Source organism: Martes martes (genome assembly GCF_963455335.1).
Source record: "Martes martes genome assembly, chromosome: 4".
Lineage (NCBI taxonomy): Eukaryota > Metazoa > Chordata > Mammalia > Carnivora > Mustelidae > Martes > Martes martes.
The window spans coordinates 94,941,516-94,961,742 of NC_137891.1; the positions used below are offsets into that span (position 1 = coordinate 94,941,516).

Consider the following 20,227-nt stretch of genomic DNA (forward strand, 5'->3'; position numbering starts at 1 on the left):
TTGACCCCATGAGGCATATATACCCACTAATGATTGATCTCTGTGGTTTGGGAAACTTTTTCAAATTTGTGACCAGTTTCTAGTCTTCAAAGACTGGATTTCTTGGGTCTCCCTTTTAGTTAGCCAGGTATGTGTGGAGAGTTTTAGTTCTGTGGCAGCTCTCTCATTTAAAGTATAGCATTGACCCTAGAATAATGGGGGGGATGGGATGCCGATTCTGATGCACTTGTAAATCCTCATATAACTTTTGAGTCCCTTAGAACTTTACTACTAGTAGCCTGCTGATGACAGGAAACCTTACTGATAACATAAATACTCAGTTTGCACACATGTTATACATTGTATGTGTCATATACTGTATTCTTACGGTAAAGTAAGCTAGAAAAAAATGTTATTTTATTTTTAATTCTTTTTTTTTTTTTTAGATTTTATTTATTAGAGATCGAGAGCATGTGGGCATGCCATGCACTTGAGCAGGATCAGGGGGCAGAGAGAGAGGGAGAAGCAGACCTCCCTGCTGAGGATGGAGCCCAACTCAGAGCTTGATCCCAGAATCCTGAGGTCATGACCTGAGCAGAAGTCAGCCACTTAACTGACTAAAGCCACCCAGGCACCACAAGAAAATGTTACTAAAATCATAAGAACGAGAAAATACGTTTACAGTAATGTAAAAAAACCCACCTGTAAGTGGACCTGCACTGTTCAGACCTGTGTTGTTTAGGGGTCAGCTGTGTTAATTTTATGTTTGGGCTAGTGCTTGCTCCATGACCCTAACCTTGGCATATGTAGCAAGCTGTTATTTCCAGAGATTTTTTTTGTTTTTTGTTTTTGTTTTTTCTTTTCATTGTTGTTGTTTGTTTATTTATTTATTTGACAGAGAGAGACATAGCAAGAGAGAGAACACAAGCAAGGGGAGTGGGAGAGGGAGAAAGCAGGCTTCCCGCTGATCAGGGAGTCTGATGTGGGCCTCTATCCCAGGACCCTGGGGTCATGACCTGAGCTGAAGGCAGACGCTTAACGACTGACCCACCCAGGTGCCCCCATTTCCTGAGATTCTTATTTTTACCTGGCAAACCTTCTGTTTTCACATTTGTCCTTCTCCCCTAATTGATTGTTCCGTATATTGCACCAAAGTCCTGTTTTTATGGTCAGTCCCACTCAAGTAAATCTACTGATCTTGCAAGCCAAACTGTTGGGGTGGTAGAATCACTCTTATGCAAGAAGGGCAGCATCTCTCACCATTTTACCTGGAATTCTAGCAGTTTTTGTAGAATAAGCACTTTTTGCTTTGTCTTTTAATGGTTCTCAGTGCTCTGAAATAGGTGGGTTTTTGTGTGTTATGTGTCTGTCAGTTCAGGATTATTTTTTTTTTTAAAGTAGGCTCTATGCCCAGTGTAGAGCTCACTGTGGAGCCCACTACAAGGCTTGAACTCAACAACCCTGAGATCAAGACCTGAGCTGATATTAAGAGTTGGACACTTAACCAACTGAGCCATCCAGGCACCCCTATTACTCTCTACTTTAGATTACTGCTAACTTGATTTCAGTAAAATAGTGTTTCCATTACGGTTCCTTTATCTTCTCCCTCCTTTGTGGTTATTGTTCTTTATGTTACATCTATATTTTTTAAACCCAACAATATGTTTATTGTTATTGTTGGTACATTTTTACATTTCAGAGAAGTTAAGAGAATAAAATAGGGGTGCCTGGGTGGTTCATTTGGTTAAGCGACTGCCTTCCACTCAGGTCATGATCCTAGGGTCCTAGGATCAAGCCCCACATCTGGCTCCTTGTTCATTGGGGAACCTGCTATTCCCTCTCTATCTGCTCCTCTGCCTGCTTGTGCTCTCTCTCTCTGTCAAATAAATAAATAAAAAGTATTAAAAAAAAGTAAAATACTGTGTTTTTTATGAATCTGCATATATTTACTATTTCTGGTACACTTTTCTTTCTTTGACTTTTCATTATGGTTTGGTGTCACGTCCTTACTTCTGGTTAATTCCCATTTCCTCTCTCTTCCTTTGTGCTGTTGTTTCATGCAGGCTTTTTTTTTTTTTTTTTTTTTTTTGCTTATTTATTTTTTAAAAAGATTTTATTTATTTGACGGGGATGGGAAGGGAGAGAGCACAAGCAGGGGGAGCGGCAGGCAGAGGGGGAGGGAGAAGCAGGTTCCCTGCTGAGCAGGGAGCCCAAGTATGTGGGGCTCTGTCCAGGCCTCTGGCATCATTACCTGAGCTAAAGGCAGATTAACCAACTGAGTCACCCAGGTGCCCTGTGCAGTATTCTTCTAAATCAGTTAAAGAGAAAAAGTAGGTTTGTACTGTGTTATACATTACTTATGTAATTACCTGTTTACTTACCTGTGTTCTTTATTTCTTTTTTTTTTTTAAACCTTTTTTTTTTTTTAAAGATTTTATTTATTTGACAGAGAGAAATCAGAGCTAGGCAGAGAGACAGGCAGAGAGAGAGGAGGAAGCAGGCTCCCCGCTGAGCAGAGAGCCCGATGCGGGGCTCGATCCCAGCACCCTGAGATCATGACCTGAGCCGAAGGCAGAGGCTTAAACCACTGAGCCACCCAGGCGCCCCTTTATTTCTTTATATACATTTGAGTTACTGTCTGATGTCACTTGCTTTCAGACTGAGGAACTTTAGTATTTCTTGTGAGGCAGGTGGACTTGCAGTGAGTTTCCTCAATCCATGTTTATATGTGTTATTCTTATTTCCATGTTTCCAGGTTAATTTTAATTTTCAGTAGTTTAACTGTAATGGTTACTACCCATTTGCTGGTATATATTTGTTTATCCTTTTCTCTTTCAGCCTTCTCTTGTTTTAGGTATATTTTTAAATTTGATCTTCCAAACTGTCAATTTGCTTCTTATGAGTTTCCATTCTTTTTTGGGGGGTCTTCTGTTTATTTAAATTTTGAAATCATACTTACTTAATTATAGTGGAGCCCTTTTCCTTTTGTTATGTGTATTCTAATTGCATTTCTGTGAAAGTTCTCAGTACTTTTTTTTTTTTTTAAGATTTTATTTATTTATTTGACAGACAGAGATCACAAGTAGGCAGAGAGGCAGGCAGAGAGAGAGGAGGAAGCAGGCTCCCTGCCAAACAGAGAGCCCGATGTGGGACTCGATCCCAGGACCCTGGGATCATGACCTGAGCCGAAGGCAGAGGCTTTAACCCACTGAGCCACCCAGGTGCCCCACTTTTTTTTTTTTTAAAGCTCAAGTTTTTTCTTGTTTCTTCCATTAGTTCTGCCTCAGTAGCAGCCAGCCAGCTGGTTCTGATTGCTCACTTCAGTCTCCCTCAAGTTACTGAACCTCCTCAAATGGGATATACTTGTTCTTTACCTGTTCATGAGTATGGCTTCATTTACAGGGTCAAGCTTGGGGGTGGTGGTGTGGTATTGGTCAGTGGTGAACCAGTAGACCATGGAAGACATAATAAACTTTGTTTCAAGTGCCCTGTACTGAATGCATTTTCAATTTAAATACCTTATCCTGAAAGGATAGATCCTTACTCTTTGCCTGCTCAGCTCATACAGCTAGAGTAGGAGCCGCTCTCTCATAATTCAGGGACTGTTTGGTTGAGCTTCTCTTTGCAAAATTCACATGGCCTCCTAAAGGAGGCAGTGAGTAAACAGATACAGTGCATCCAAGTAGCCCATCCAGTTGTGGGTCTTCGTGTCATGTCTTCAGATCTCCCTGGATCTTTTTGGTTTCCTACCTCTCTTCTCCATAAAAAGAGAGAAAGAAACAGAGTTGCATGCAGGTTTACCCACACAAGCATACACAGACTTGAAGCCCTCTCTCCTGTGAAGTATACCTACAAAGAAGACTCAGTTTCTGTAGATTTAGATTTGAGTACTTGCATTCAAGCACTATGTTGAATTTTCTGTTATGTGGCATTGTTTCCACCTGAGTTAGTGAATATTCAGTCATTTAAGCTGGATATTCTGTACTTTCTCTGTAATGAACCAGATAGTAAACAGTTAAGACTGTTTCCAAATACTATCTTTATAGCTTTTACCTTCTTCCATTCTTCTTGTTTAAAAGTATAAAAATCATTCTTAACGAATTGTTGGCTCAATTGCCTTGTTGTTTGATATTGAATTTTTTTTTTTTTTTAAACTAGCTAGCAGGGTTAAGTGGCCCATATCACCAATTTAAAAATATGTTATTTGGGGGCACCTGGATGGCACAGTTGGTTAAGTGTCTCAGCCCAGATCTTGATCTCAGGGTAGTGAGTTAAAACCCCATGTTGGGCTCCATGCTAGATGTGGAGCCTACTTTAAAAGAAAAGAAAAAGTTACTTTTATACGAATTTCTGTTAATATTGAAAAAACTATGAAAAGAGAAAGAAGGGGCGCCTGGGTGGCCCAGTGGGTTAAAGCCTCTGCGTTTGGCTCAGGTCATGATCCCAGGGTCCTGGGATCGAGCCCAGCATCGGGCTCTCTGCTCAGCAGGGAACCTGCTTCCACCTCTCTCTCTCTCTCTCTGCCCACCTCTCTGCCTACTTGTGATCTCTGCCTGTCAAATAAATAAAATCTTAAAAAAAAAAAAAGAAAAGAAAAACCTTGGTATTTTATCTCAGGTAATGCTGAGTATTATAATTAGATTGATATAATTATTAATGAACTTACTCATAATTTTCTGATTATACAAGGTTTCTGAATTTTTATTATTTTTAAAACTTATATATATATATGCATATATATATATATAAAAAGATTTTATTTTTTTGACAGAGGGGGAGAGAGAGAGAGAGAGAGAGCGCACAAACAGAGGGAGCAGGAGAGGAAGAAGCAGGCTCCCCGCTGAGCAGGTAGCCCAGTATAGGACTGGATCCTAAGGTCCTGCGATCATGACCTTAGCTGAAGGCAGACGCTTAACCAACTGAGCCACTCCAGTGGCCAGTCTTTGAATTTTTATTTATTTATTTATTTTAAAAAATATTTTATTTATTTATTTGACAGATCATAAGTAGTCAGAGAAGCAGGCAGAGAGAGAGGAGGAAGCAGGCTCCTTGCCAAGCAGAGAGCCCGATTCGGGGCTCGATCCCAGGACCCTGGGATCATGACCTGAGCTGAAGGCAGAGGCTTTAACCCACTGAGCCACCCAGGCACCCCCAGTTTTTGAATTTTTTTAAAAAATTTTTTATTTTACTTCTTTTAAGAGAGAGTATGCAGGTGGGGAGGGGAAAAGGGAGACAGAAAGAATGTTATGCAGGTGCCATGCACAGCATGGAGCCCCATGAGGGCTCAAGCGATCTTATAACATTGGGATCATAACCTGAGCTAAAATCAAGAGTCAGACTGACGGAGCCACCCAGGTGCCCCTATTTTACTTTTTTTTTTGGTAAGCCTATTGTGGGGCTTAAATTCACTACCCCAAGATCGAGAGTTGCATGCTCTACAAAGTGAGCCAGCCAGGTGCCCTGTACAAGGTTTTTGAATTTTCAAGACTGTTATACTGAGGAATTAAGCTTAATACCAAGAAGCTTTATAATAGATGTGCTTAATGCATTTCCTAAATATATTTAATTCATTTGATAATCAGCATCGGGTCTTATCACATGTGCACATAGTGGCCATGTTTTGGCTTAAGCCAGTTGTACATTTAGTTGTGAAACTGACTTGTGGAAATTTACTGGATACTTATTTGCATAATTTATTTAATTAATTTATTTTTAAGATTTTATTTATTTGACAGACAGAGAAGTTGGGCGCTGGAGGGGGAGAAGCAGGGGGAAGCTGGAGAGGGAGAAATCATTTAAGTAGACTTAAATGACTGAGTCATCCAGGTGCCCCTATTAGCATAAGTTATATAGTGTTGTCGGAGCTCCTGGGTGGCTCAGTGGGTTAGAGCCTCTGCCTTCAGCTCAGGTCATGATCCCGGGTTCCTGGGATCGAGCCCCACATCAGGCTCTCTGCTCAGCAGGGAGCCTGCTTCCCTTCCTCTCTCTCTGCCTGCCTCTCTGCCTGCTTGTGATCTCTGTCAGATAAATAAATAAAATCTTTTAAAAAAAAGTTATATAATGTTGTTATATGGTATTATTTTGTAAATATTAAACCAATTTATAAATTAATTATTTCAGTTGTTTTTTGTGTACTATCTTCAGTTTCTCCCAATGTAAAGCAGTATTCTTTTTTAAAGTTTTTTTATTGGGGCTCTTGGGTGGCTCAGTCATTTAAGTGTCTGCCTTCAGCTCAGACCATGACCCTGGGATCCTGGGATCGAGCCCCAAGTCGGGCTCCTTGCTCAGCGGGGAGTCTGCTTCTCCCTCTGCCCCTGCCTGCTACTCCCACTGCTTGCTCTTTCTCTCTCTCAAGTATATAAATAAAATCTTTAAAATATATATATATAAAGTTTTTTACTTATTTAAGTAATTTCTACACCCAACTTGAGGCTTAAACTTGCGACCCAAGATCAAGAGTTACATTCTCCTCCAACTGAGCCAGCCAGTAGGAGCCAGCCAGGAACCAGCCACTCCTAAAGCAGTATTCATTATTTTGCCTGTCTTAGCAACAAATCATTCTCTTTTCCTTCTCTTCACTGCCATTTTTTTGTAAGAATGGGCAAGAAATTCAACAATCTACATTTTCAGTTTCCCCATACTCATAATAAAATCTTTCTGCTGTTACCTCCTTTGGTCTAAAATTTTGTATGAAAGATCAGTGATCTGTTGCTTCAGAATCTAGTTGTTGTCATTATTATTATCATTATTATTATTTTAAGTAGGTTCCATGACTATCATGGAGGGGCTTGAACTCATGACCCTGAAATCAAGACCTAAGCTAAGAGTCAGATGCTTAACTGATTGAGATACCCAGGTGCCCCTCTAGTTACTACTTTTTGCCTTCCTTTCAGCAAATAATGTAATACTTCCTAGGTTCATATTACACAAAGCTGAACAGGAGATAAGTTCAAGATGGAAGGAGGAGGGGCACTTGGTTAGTTACGTCAAGAATCTGCCTTCATCTCAGGTCATAATCCCAGGTTCCTGGGATTGAGTCCCACATCAGGCTCCCAGTTCAGTGGTGAGTCTGCTTCTTCCTCTCCCTCACCCCTCCCCCTTGATTGTGTGCTCTCTCTCTTTCTCTCAAATAAATAAAATCTTTAAGAAAAAAAGATGGAAGGAGGAATGAGCCTCACGAATGGTTATACCTTTCAAACTTGGGACTCTTGATGCTATCTGATAATCTTAATATACTTTCTAGCCTGTTTTTCCTGTTCCCTGGCATTTAGCCTACAAGACTCTCACTCATCACTTGATCTGGCCTATCAGTTAGGTAATTAGGGGCATGGGTGCAATTCTCTTCTACTTTCTTCTTCATCTGAAAATATATCCATATTTCTTATTCATAATTATTTTCTAAGGGAAAGGAGAGGGGAGTTGATGATTAAAGGTTTGCACTAACCGTTCCAGGATATGTGAAAGAAAAGCTAGGATTGAATAAAAACAGTGTTAGGTTGGGGTCCCTGGCCAGCAGTTGGTAGAGCATGGGACTCTTGATTTTTGGGTTTGTGAGTTCAAGCCCATGTTGGGTTTAGAGCTTATGTTAAAAAAAAAATAGTGTTCATGCTAGTAGTTAACTGACATTCAGGGATAGAATACCATTTTATTTTTTTAAAGATTTATTTATTTTTAGGGAGAGCACGTGAGCATAAATGGGGGGGGAGGGACAGAGGGAGAGAAGCTCAAGCAGACTCCCCACTGAGCAAGGAGCCTGACACAGGGCTCCATGGATCCCATGTTCCCTGAGATCGTGACCTGAGCCAAAACCAACAGTCAGATGCTCAACTGACTGAGTCACCCAGGGGCCCCTAGAGAGAGAATATAATTTTAAAAGTAAATTGGTACAGTGATGACAAGTTGATCATGAATAGTTAATAGAAAAAGTAATTTCCCCAAAAAGGGAAAAAAAGCAAAAGGTAATTGACTTGTGTTTCTCATTTATTTCAGTTATACTTGTATATATTTGTACTGTTTTCCCCCCCCCCCCTAAGATTTTATTTACTAGAGAGAGAGAGAGAGCGCCAGAGATAGCAAGAGAGAGGGGAGGAGCGGGAGAAGCAGGCCCCCCTCTGAGCAGGAGCCTGAACTGGGGCTTGACCCTAGGACCCCAGGATCATGATGTGAGCTGAAGGCAGACACTTAACTAACTGAGCCACCCAGGCACCCCAGGCTTTTTTTTTGTTTTTTTTTTTTAAGATTTTATTTTTGGGGTACTTGGGTGGCACAGTCAGTAGAGTATGTGACACTTGATCTCAGGGTTGTGAGTTCAAGGCCCATGTTGGGCATGGAGCCTAGTTTTAAAAAAAATGTTTTGGGGCACCTGGGTGGCTCAGTGGGTTAAGCCTCTGCCTTCGGCTCGGGTCATGATCCCAGGGTCCTAGGATCGAGCCCCACATCGGGCTCTCTGCTCAGCGGGGGGCCTGCTTCTCCCTTTCTATCTGCCTGCCTCTCTGCCTACTTGTGATTTCTCTCTGTCAAAAAAATAAATAATCTTTAAAAAAAATGTTTTTAAGTAAAAACCTTCTACATACATCACGGAGCTTGAATTCACAACCCTGAGATCAAGCGTTGCATGCTTTGCAGACTGAGTTAGCCAAGTGCCTAGTACTGGCTTTTCATGTAAATTGTACTTTTTGGGATTTGCAGTTGTAAGTGTTGAAATTGGTGTCCTGATCTGTGAAGTCCTTTTCTTCTTCTTGACCATAGATACTGGTATATCGAAGGGTATTGTACTGTCTTTGATCCTGTTCTCCCTTGCTAATCCTAACCGTTCTTCAGATTTTAACTGGTTATATGCTGATTGTTCTTTCTATACACTTCAGTGGCAGAACTGTGCTAGTTAAACACAGTCTATCCAAAACTTATTCATTACATTCTAGCTAAAATTACTTTTCCCTCGTTTTGAGTAATTGTGTAATTATCCATGCCAGAAACTGGCAAATCATCTAGAATTTCTAATTTTTTTTAAAAAAGATTTTATTTATTCATTTGACACAGAGAGAGAGATCACAAGTAGGCAGAGAGGCAGGCAGAGAGAGAGGAGGAAGCAGGCTCCCCGCTGTGCAGAGAGCCCGATGCGGGGCTCGATCCCAGGACCCTGAGATCATGACCTGAGCCGAAGGCAGAGGCTTAACCCACTGAGCCACCCAGGCGCCCCTAGAATTTCTAATTTTTTTGTCTGCTGTAATTGGTACCGCTCCATCATCATGCAGTTATTCATTAATCAATTGATTCTGCCTCTTATTCATCCTCTGTATTTCTTTTATGACTGTCTTAGTTTAGTCTTTTATTTTGTTACTAATAGATCAGCTTTTTAGAGGGCCTCTTTAGCATAGCTTTTAAGGGAATGGGGTGTCAGTTCAGACACTGTGGTTTCAGATCTTACCCCACTCTCCCATTTACATTGTTCTGTGACCTTGAGAACATTACCTGATTTCTCTGAAGTTCAATTTCCTCACCTTTCAAGTAGGGATGGTAATTGAACCTACTTTACAGAGGTGTTATGAACACTAACTGAACAAATACATAAAAATTTCACAATAAATACTAACTGGTCTTATAGTAGAACCTTTTATTAATGTAAATTTAGATAAAATTTGGTCATAATTGTCTCTTGTTCTCAGCACAGTCTGTTTGAGAATGACTCAATTCTTACTGGGTTAAAATTAAAATACTTACTGGGGTGAGGGCAGAAGTACATGGTAGAGTAAGTAAGGTTGGGCTGGGAAATAAGACAAGGGATATGTGGTGGCAGGGAGTCCCTGTGTCCCCAGTAGTCTTGTCAGCCAGTCTTTGTGAATCAAATTGAAAAAAATGGAGGCAGCCAATAGAGTAGACATTCCTAGAACTCCTGGTATTTTAGAACACTTTTCAAAATGTGGTCTTTAGAACACACTTAAGCATGGTACTAAACTACAGTCTTTGTTACTGGCTAGCTAAGAAAGTTTGCATAGTTTTCTCTTTCCAACAGCTTGACTGTATTTTATGCAGTTGAATTTTGATGCCCTCACCTATTTTTGTAAAGGCAGGATTTCACTTTATTTTTTCATTCATTCATTCTTTCATTCATTTTATTAAAGTAAGCTCCACATCCAGTGTAAAGCCTAGTGTGGGGCTTGAACTCAGAACCCTGAGATCAAGAAGGGAGCTGAGATCAAGAATCAGATGCTTAACTGACTGAGATAGTCAGGGGGGGCTGCTTACCTTATTTTTTTTTTTTTAAAGATTTTATTTATTTATTTGACAGACAGATCACAAGTAGGCAGAGAGGCAGGCAGAGAGAGAAGGGAGGAAGCAGGCTCCCTGCTGAGCAGAGAGCCCGATGCAGGGCTCGATCCCAGGACGCTGGGATCATGACCTGAGCCGAAGGCAGCGGCTTTAACCCACTGAGCCACCCAGGCGCCCCTGCTTACCTTATTTTTAATTAACTTTTCATCTCCTAACTTTCCCTTCATACTGTATTTAGAACGATTCATTCATTCATTTAGATTTTATTTATTTACTTGACAGTGAGAGAGAGCACAAGCAGGGGGAGCAGCAGAGAGAGAGAGGAAGAAGCAGGTTCCCCACTGAGCAGGGAGCCTGATGCGGGACTTGATCCCAGGACCCTGGGATAATGACCTGAGCCGAAGGCAGACGCTTAACCATCTAAGCCACCCAGACACCCTTAGAATGATTCTTTTAAAGCTGTAGTTAAATTGTAAGAGAATGTGTTATTGTAGTTTGATATTTTAATTTCATGTTTTTTATCTTCCTAAATTAATACTTATCTCTATATATTTACTTTTAACTCATGCATATTTAGATATCAACATGTTCTGTTAATGGCTTTGCCAATTAATTTTTGGCATCGTATCTCAAGAACATTTTTCCAATGAGGTGCTCGAACTCACAACTCCAAGATCAGGAGTTGTATGCTCTATCGACTGAGCCAGCCAGGGACCCCTAAATATTTTTCCATGTTCTTAAAGTCAGTAGTGGGTTAACCAGTATAAAATTACCAATTTGCAAGTCATAAGTAGTCTAAAATTGGCAGTTTTATATGGCTAAATTTAATGCTTTATTAGTTCTTGTAGCAAAGAGCAGTGTTGGTATGTCTGAAAATTTTATTTGCTTTTACTTTTGAATAGTGGTATTATCCGGATATAGATTGCTGAGTTGACTTATTTTCTCTAAAACCTTTAAGATATTATCCCTGTTAACTTTTTTTATTTATTTTATTTATTTATTTTTTTTAAGATTTTATTTATTTATATGACAGACAGAGATCACAAGTAGGTGGAGAGGCAGGCAGAGAGAGAGGAGGAAGCAGGCTCCCGGCTGAGCAGAGAGCCCGATGCAGGGCTCGATCCCAGGACCCTGGGATCATAACCTGAGCCGAAGGCAGAGGCTTAACCCACTGAGCCACCCAGGTGCCCCCCTGTTAACTTTTTTTAAAAAAACATTTTATTTATTTATTTGACACAGAGTGAGAGATCACAAGTAGGCGGGGGGGGGGGGGAGGGGGGAGAAAATGGGCTCCCCACTGAGCAGAGACCCTGACGCAGGGCTCTATGGGCTCTATTGATTGGAGGACCCTGAGATCATGACCTGAGCAGAAGGCAGAGGCTTAACCCTCTGAGCCACCCAGGTGCCCCAATCCCTGTTATCTTTTTGCATTGTTTTTTACTAATGAAGTCTGCTGTCAATGTGATTGTCTTATAGTAACTAGCAGTTAAGAGTTTTTCCTCCATCTTTACTATATTTAGGTGTGAATTTATTTTTACTTATCCTGCTCAGGACTTGAATTACAGTCTGAGGGCTCATTTCTTCATTTCTGAAATTCTTAGCCATTATCTTCTTTAAATAGCATCTGTACCTCATTTCCTTCATGAACTTCTAGAACTTTTTCTTTTAAGATTTTATTTATTTATTTCAGATCACAAGTAGAGAGGCAGGCAGAGAGGCTGCGGGGTTGGGGGCGGGGAGCAGGTTCCCCGCTGAGCAGAGAGCCCAGCCCATTGTGGGGCTTGATCCCAGGACCCTGAGATCATGACCTGAGCTGAAGGCAGAGGCTTAATCCGCTGAGCCACCCAGGCGCCTCTAGAACTTCTATTTAATATGACGCCTATTGGAGTTTCTCATTCAGTGCTTCAACTTTCTTTTTTGTAGTTCCTTTTCTCTTTATCTCTGTGCTGAATATCTGTGTTCTACTTCATTAATTTCCTTTTCAGTTATCTCTTGTTTACTGTTTAACCTGTGTTTTGAGTTTATTCAGTACTATATTTTATTTGTCTTTGATTCTTTTTCAGCTCTATTTTCATAGATTGTTTGTCCCTTTAACCCCCTCAACATTGTACATAATTTTTTGAAGTCTTTTTCAGGTTGTTTTATTTTCTGTGGGTTAGGTTTTTCTTTCTTGCCTTAATGTGTTTGTTAACATACTCTAATAGTATTGGGTTTCTTCATGTATTGTAATTTTATTTTATGAGCCTGTCTTCTTTTTTTTTTAAAAGATTTTATTTATTTATTCGACAGAAAGAGATCACAGGTAGGCAGAGAAGCAGATAGAGAGAGAGAGAGGAGGGAGCAGGCTCCCTGCTGAGCAGAGAGCCCGATGCAGGGCTCGATCCCAGGACCCTGGGATCATGACCTGAGCCGAAGGCAGAGGCTTTCACACTGAGCCACCCAGGTGCCCCTTTATGAGCCTGTCTTAAGTTGGTGACCTACTTGTGCCCTGGGAAGTGTTCTAACGAGACAATTTTGTGTTGGTAAGTTTCCAGAGAAGGTTCTCCTTTTGTTGTTGTTGAATGAATATGTGAATTCACCTAAAAAGGAATCCTAGGAAGAGAAGTAGAGATGAAGCAAAGATATTAACTTTTGTTTTGTGCACATTTTGTTTGGAGTTCTGAGTTGATTAAAGAAGGGGTTTTATTTTTTATTACCTTTAAAAAAAAAAGATTTTATTTATTTGTCAGAGAGAGGGAGCGTGCATAAATAGGGGGAGCAGCAAGCAGAGGGAGAAGCAGGCTCCCCACTCGCTGAACAAGGAGCCTGAATTGGGACTCTATCCCAGCACCCTGGGATCACAACTTGAGCCAAAGGCAGACACTTGAGGACTGAGCCACCCAGGTGCCTCTCAGGTTCACCTTTTAACCTTTGTCTTTTTTCCTGTTCCCAGTAGTGGTACTTACAACTAACCCCAGTGACCCATTTGTATCAGCTGATACTGGGCCACTTGAGCTTTGAGTTCCCTTTTGTTTCTGGAACTTCAGTTTTGCCTTTTAAGTTGGGAATTATATATATTTTCAAAGTACATTTCAAAGTATTTCAAAGTACATTTTAATTTTTTATATTGTAGTTATTTGTTTAGCTATTTCAGGTGGTCTTTCCATATCTGCTTAGTCATCGTTCTTTTTTTTTTTTTTTTTTTAAAGATTTTATTTATTTATTTGACAGACAGAGATCACAAGTAGAGAGGTAGGCAGAGAGAGAGAAGGAAGCAGGCTCCCCGCTGAGCAGAGAGCCCGATGCGGGGCTCGATCCCAGGACCCTGGGATCGTGACCTGAGCCGAAGGCAGAGGCCCCAACCCACTGAGCCACCCAGGCGCCCCTAGTCATCGTTCTTGAATGGAAGTCCACATCAGTCAACTTATGGAAACTAAATTTCACTTAACACTGTGAAGATAAACTAGTTTGTAGACTTTTGGCCTTATAAAAAGAGTCCTCCCCACCCTCCCCCATAATCATGCATTTTAGTAAATTGACATTTAAAAATAATCTAATGGGCCTGAAGTGAGTCTCTCAGAACTTGAAATTTGAAGTAATGAAATCCATTCTAGGGATATTATACATAAAGTTTGGTCAGCAGCTTTGGCTTTGGAGTTTGGGTTTTAGTTTTGAATAATGATCCAAACTCGCCATGACAACCAGCATTCAGTGACTGAGTCAGGAGCACAGTCATCTGATCTATACTAATTATAAGGGTATACTTACTCATAAACTCAAATGGAAAATGGCTCTTATTTTCAAAGCAAATATTTATATAATTTTTAAATTTATTGACTAAATACAGAAACAGATAGCAAAAAGATCTCTGAAGAAGCTTCAACTCTTTTTGTTTTGGTGGTGAGATACTTTGGCTGCTGGGTAATCTGTCTATAGATTTGAATTTATTCCCTCTCATTGGAACTTCTTTTCATGCCTCAAATTTCTGAATTCCAAGCTTGTCTGAAAGTCTTTATGGAAAGTAAGAATCTTTCTCTGAAATGTACCTTTCCACTCCTTGTCTACTCTGGGTTGGGTTTCTTCTACAGTGTTTGTGTTATTTTACTTCTACATTTCTTAAAATTGCATGTATACTGATTTGTGTGCATTGCTTCTTCCTTTGCCTTAATATTCTTGGATGTTTTTATCTCCAGATTCCTTAATAATATTTTAATAGGATAATATTTAGATATAGATGAATTTTGTTGTCATAAATGTGATGTCTGCTTGAATTTTAAGAAATCTGAGAATCAGTTTACTGGGTTCAAAAAAACAAAGACTTGCATCAAATTATCATTTACACAGGTATAATGGACACTTGATAATATTGTTTATTGCTCAACAAAAATATTCCTTTATTGAGATGCTGCAAATTTCTTAACTTCCTCAGTATTTTGCATATGTATATGTGGACATTCTTCCACCTTTTATAACTTTTTTTTTTCATTTGTGAACTTTGCACTTGATATTCTTGGTTTGCATACTGTTTCTTCCTTTCCTAGTTGAGTTTGGAGTCACCCTCAGGCTCAGTGATTGGCAGGATTGATTCAGAAAAACTGTTACTCTCATGGTTGCATTTTATTAGAAGAAGAGAAGAAATAGATTAAAATTAGCAAAGGTGCTTGGTATGAAGCTCAGGAGAAAATAGGTGCAAGCTTCCAGAGGTCTCCTTTCAATGGAGTTGCACAGGGGATGCTTAGTTTTCAAGTTACTACGTCTGACAATATGCAGGAATATTGCCAACCAGGAAAGATTACCTAAACCTCCGTGTTTAGGTTTTTATTGGGGAATGGTTATAAAGAGGTGCATTCTCCATAGAACTCACACCACCTCCTGAGACTGGTTATAAATGGTTATATATATATATATATATATATATATATATATATATATATAAAAATGGTTATAAAGAGGTGCATTCTCCATAGAACTCACACCACCTCCTGAGACTCTAGCCACGCTTACCATTTGGTGTAACCAAATACAACATGGCCCAAGGCCACAGGCATACAAAAACCGTCTTATCAGGTAGAATATTCCAAGAGTTAGAGGTCATGTCACAGGAGCCATTTGAGGGCTGGTGTTGGAGATAGGCCTTCCTTAGGAATGTACAGGACTTGAAGAACCAAGGTCAGCAAACTTTCCTGCACACTAGTAAATGAATGTTAATTTTTCAAGACCATGTTTAAGTGTGATCTGTTCAGTGAAAGCTTACTTAATTTATTGTAAGAAGTTAGTTGCTCCCATAGTTTTGTTCCTATAATTACTTATAATTATCTCTTGTAGTTTTATTACACTGTGTTTCTTGAAAGGTTAGTAACTCAGTGTCATCTAAAATATCAAAATATTTACATACCTTTTCCTACTTTCTCTTTCCCATACTGTTTCTTCCTTTGATTTGAGAATTTATTTTTATGTATTTCCTTTAAGTAACATCTTTGCATGTATTTTGTATTATAAAAACTATGTTTTTTTTTCAAACATATAACTTTGAGTTTATTTTAACAGTGTATATATCATTTGGGAGGGTTTGTGCTGTGGTGAGTACTGTGAATTGTGTAAGACTGATGAATCACAGACCAGTACCCCCGAAACAAATAATACATTATATGTTAATTTTTTAAAAAGCACAAAAAGAAAAAAAAACAGTGTATATGTCTATTGGGAGACTGATATTCCTACTTTAATTAATTTATTTAGAGAGTGTGTGCACATGAGCAGGGGTGAGGGTGGGGGAGTGAGGGAGAGGGAGAGAGAATCTCAAGCAGGCTCCATGCTTGGCATGGAGCTAGTACAGGGTTCAACCTCATGACCCTGAGATCATGACCTGAGTGGAAATCAAGAGTTGGATGCCCATTGGACTGAGCCACCCAGGTGCCCCCTGAGATTCCTACTTTCAGAATGATACTGTATTTAAGTTTCTGTTTTCTATTGCAGCTTCTATGTAAGGTTCTATAATTTGTATACTTAAAACTCTTGGGGATTCTATCTATGTATGGTGCTTCCTATAATTGTAAGTGGTATAAACTATAAAAATTTACATACTAATCTTGAAACCTTTCTTGAAAGCAAGGATTGTATCATTTATGCTATATCCTCAGTTTCATGGCTGACATACTAGTTTGCTGTGTTGACTGTTGCTATTTTTTATTTTTTAACTTCCATAGGTTTATTTCTTCTCGTAGGTGCTAGATCATTAGGAGGTTCAGGCACATAGGATCTTTCTTCCCACATGAAAGTGAATTCAAGTAGTTTTGAACCAAATCAGAATTTATTAGGTGATAGATTGTGTATTTTTATTGCTACTATAACAACATTGCCATTAACTGGGTGGCTTAAAATAAAGCACATTTTAATCTCTTGCTATTGTCAATTTTACTGGGTTACAGTCAGGATATCTGCTAGAGTCAAAGTGTAGTCAGGTCTGGTTCCTTCTAGAGGCTCTGAGGAAAAAATCCATTTTCTTGTCTTTTTCAGGTTATAGTGGCCACTTATATTTCTTAGTTTATTGCTTCATCCCCAAAGCATATGACTCCAGTCTCTGCTTCCATTGTTAACCCCTTCTCCTTTTTGGTAGTCCAGTCTTCCTCTGTCTCCCTCTTAGAAGGTGACATTTAGGGCCTATCAAATAATTCAGGACAGCATATTCTCGTCTGAAGAGCCTTAATTTAATCGTATCTGCAAAGTCAACTTTGCTCTATAAAATGACACTGACAAGTTCCAAGGATTAAGATCTGAAAATCTTTGGGAGCCATTATTTGACTAACACATTGTAATAAAGCACTTGTAGAGTATAATAAATAAGTAAAGAACTTTTTTTTTTTTGTATAAACACTTGTTTGTTTTCTCTTTATAAATAGCGTATCATTTTCCTCCAATGGAGTAACTCACTGGATTATTTTACTCAGCTCTTAATGTTCATTTCTTTGGTCTTCATATGGGCATCATGCACAACTTCCTTATTTTTTCCAAGGAATATTTTTTAATGTTTTTGTTCTGTGTTGTAGTTGGTGTAATACGGTGCCCAGTATGCCGCCAGGAATGCAGACAGATAGACCTTGTGGATAATTATTTTGTGAAAGATACATCTGAAGCTCCTAGCAGTTCTGATGAGAAATCAGAACAGGTATGCTTCTCAGTTTTTCTTCATATTCTTATCTTGGTATTGAAATGTAAATAATAAGAAAAATATGTTTGGATAGTTACATGATAATAAGGTAGTTCAGGTATAGTTCTATTTTTCCAATTGAAAATAAAGGCTCTTTATTCTGTACTCTCATAACTAATTAAATGAGATGAAAAGTCATTACTTAAGAATTTAAATCTTGTGTAAGTTTTTGTGTTCTCAAGACTTAGATTTTTACTCACTTGAATGTTTGATATGGAAGGAGCAGGATTTTATTGAAGATAAATGGATAACAAACTAATTTTATTCTAGTCATTTAGTATATTTGAGAGCAGGTCAGTTTTTATTTTGTGGATTTATATTGTGTAAATTTGATGTAGATTAATATTTTTTCTTTTAGGTATGTACTAGTTGTGAAGACAATGCAAGTGCAGTTGGCTTTTGTGTAGAATGTGGAGAGTGGCTATGTAAGACATGTATTGAAGCACATCAAAGAGTAAAATTCACTAAAGATCACTTGATCAGGAAGAAAGAAGATGTCTCAGGTAAGACAGAAGCAGTTTTGTTCATTAATATACTATTAATCTCTCTCTTTTACCTCACAGTATTTCTATTTATTCTTCATATGCTTTGGACATTGATATTAATAAGAATTTAGAAAATTAGATAAAAATTTTTAGTTTAAAAATATATGTTTTATTTTACTGCAGAATCTGTTGGAGCATCTGGTCAGCGCCCTGTTTTCTGCCCTGTACACAAACAAGAACAATTGAAACTTTTCTGTGAAACATGTGATAGATTGACATGTAGAGACTGTCAGCTATTGGAACACAAAGAACATAGGTACAGAAGTCATAATTGCTTAACAAGAAATCTTATTAAAATGTTTTGTAAAATTAATTATTATTACTTAATCCATAATTTTGTTTGTTAGCATTTTCTTAATTTTATAAATTTCTTAAAGCAAGATATGTTTTTGATGATTTAATGGTTTCCACATTCATATATGATTATCTTATGAATATTTGTTAAAAATGTATCATTACATTTGGGTTTTCAAGAAAGATGTTGTATTATTTCTTTATTTGCTGTGCTTCTGGTTCAGATAAGCTTTTTTTCAAGTATACTATGGTATTTAGGCCCTAGGCTATAATCTAAAAAGGTAATATTCCTGCAGGAATGGCTGATACACATTTTAACATCAAAGCATAACTATACTGATTTCATGTTAGATATAAACCCCTTGTTTTTCTGCAAACTGTGTGTCTAAGCAAGCATAGTTACTAATTTTTTAATACATAGCTTTCTATTTCAACCCTATTATGTCCTCAGAATTCAATACTGTTCACTTATAATGAGTCTATTACGTTTGAATTCTTCTGGAAATGTACTAAAATTTCTAGTTAGGAGTATAACAGTCCTCCAGAAGATTTTCCAGTTTCTATTAAATTGTATGTAGTTTAAAAGATGATCTTGCTTACCCATAGTCCAGCCTTTTCTAAAGTGTGGTTACAGTACTTCTGCTGATTTGATGGAAATAGGTTTTATGAATCTCCTGCCAGAAAAGAGTAGGGTTAAGTTGGATTAGCCACATTTAAATGTGTTTCTTAACTGTAGGATGTCTTAGTGCTTTTAATTCCTTAAGTTCATTGAAATTCGTTAGAATCCTCTTAAAGAGGGAATACATTAGTCCTAATAGCTGACAATTATGCTTTCGTAGTTTGTGTGAGGCACTTTTCTGAATGCTGCACGTTTGTTTAATTCACACCCAACTATTCATGAAGTGTTAGTATTGGTATCATGACTGTGAGGGAGCCTACTTACAGAAAGCTTTAGTAATCTGTACAGGGTCTCACCACAGGTGCTACCTGGGTTTGAACACAGGCGGTTGGATCTATATTAAGCCTGTATGTTCATTGTCTTCCATATGGTATATAGATGCAGACACAGTGTATGGAATCTCTCAGATTTGACCACATGAAAGTAATGATCTTTGTTCCTTTTTTACTGTTCTATAGAACATTTGTTTAGAATTGCTACTTTAAACTTTTGTAACCTTAATTTGTTCTCAAATGTTTCATCTTATCTGCAGGTTGGCTGGTGTTTCACTTGAAGTGACTAATCTTGTAGATGCCTTCACCTTAGGGCCAAATTTTTCCATTGATTGTTTTGTAAAAATCTCAATTAAGACATTAGATTATCATTCTCGCAGCTGCAGTCAGTCAGATCTTTGAGCACTTGGGTTACTTACACTTTTTAAATTGTTGGTGAGAAGCAAAAAGAGAAGGAAGATGGCATCCTTTTTCCCCATGAAAGAATCATTTCACTTGTCCTTCCCTCACAGTTTAACTTTCCTTTGCCACTTAGTTTCAGGTCCTAATCATCTCTTGAGTGTTTTCTCCCTTTTCTTTAGCTCACCCTATATTTTTTCCAGGATAGACTCTTATAGAACTCATGTCATCCTCTTATAGAACTCATGGCATCCTTTTTCCCCATGAAAGAATCATTTCACTTGTCCTTCCCTCACAGTTTAACTTTCCTTTGCCACTTAGTTTCAGGTCCTAATCATCTCTTGAGTGTTTTCTCCCTTTTCTTTAGCTCACCCTTTATTTTTTCCAGGATAGACTCTTATAGAACTCATGTCATTGCACTATTTTATTCATTCATTCATTCAGAAATGAATGAGAGGGAGAGTGGGAGAGAGAATCTCAAGCAAACTCCATGCCCAGCCCAGTACAGAGCCGGACATGGGACTTGTCCCTGTCAGGAACATGACCCTGAGATAATAACCTGAGCTGAAATCAAGAGTTGGACGTTTAACTGACTAAGCCACCC

The 20,227-nt window shown here is 38.6% G+C and overlaps 1 protein-coding gene across 2 annotated transcripts in view; it reads left to right on the plus strand.

The window, feature by feature from the left end:
- TRIM33 (tripartite motif containing 33) overlaps positions 1 to 20,227 on the plus strand; it is a gene marked incomplete at its 5' end in the record, with an annotated part of 116,754 nt that overhangs the window by 37,049 nt on the left and 59,478 nt on the right. For both annotated transcript variants that reach the window (XM_080800817.1, XM_080800818.1), the window contains 3 exons: positions 17,274 to 17,392; positions 17,793 to 17,937; positions 18,103 to 18,235. In XM_080800817.1, coding sequence (XP_080656943.1) covers positions 17,274 to 17,392; positions 17,793 to 17,937; positions 18,103 to 18,235 — 397 coding nt within the window. The remainder of the gene's footprint in view (positions 1 to 17,273; positions 17,393 to 17,792; positions 17,938 to 18,102; positions 18,236 to 20,227) is intronic.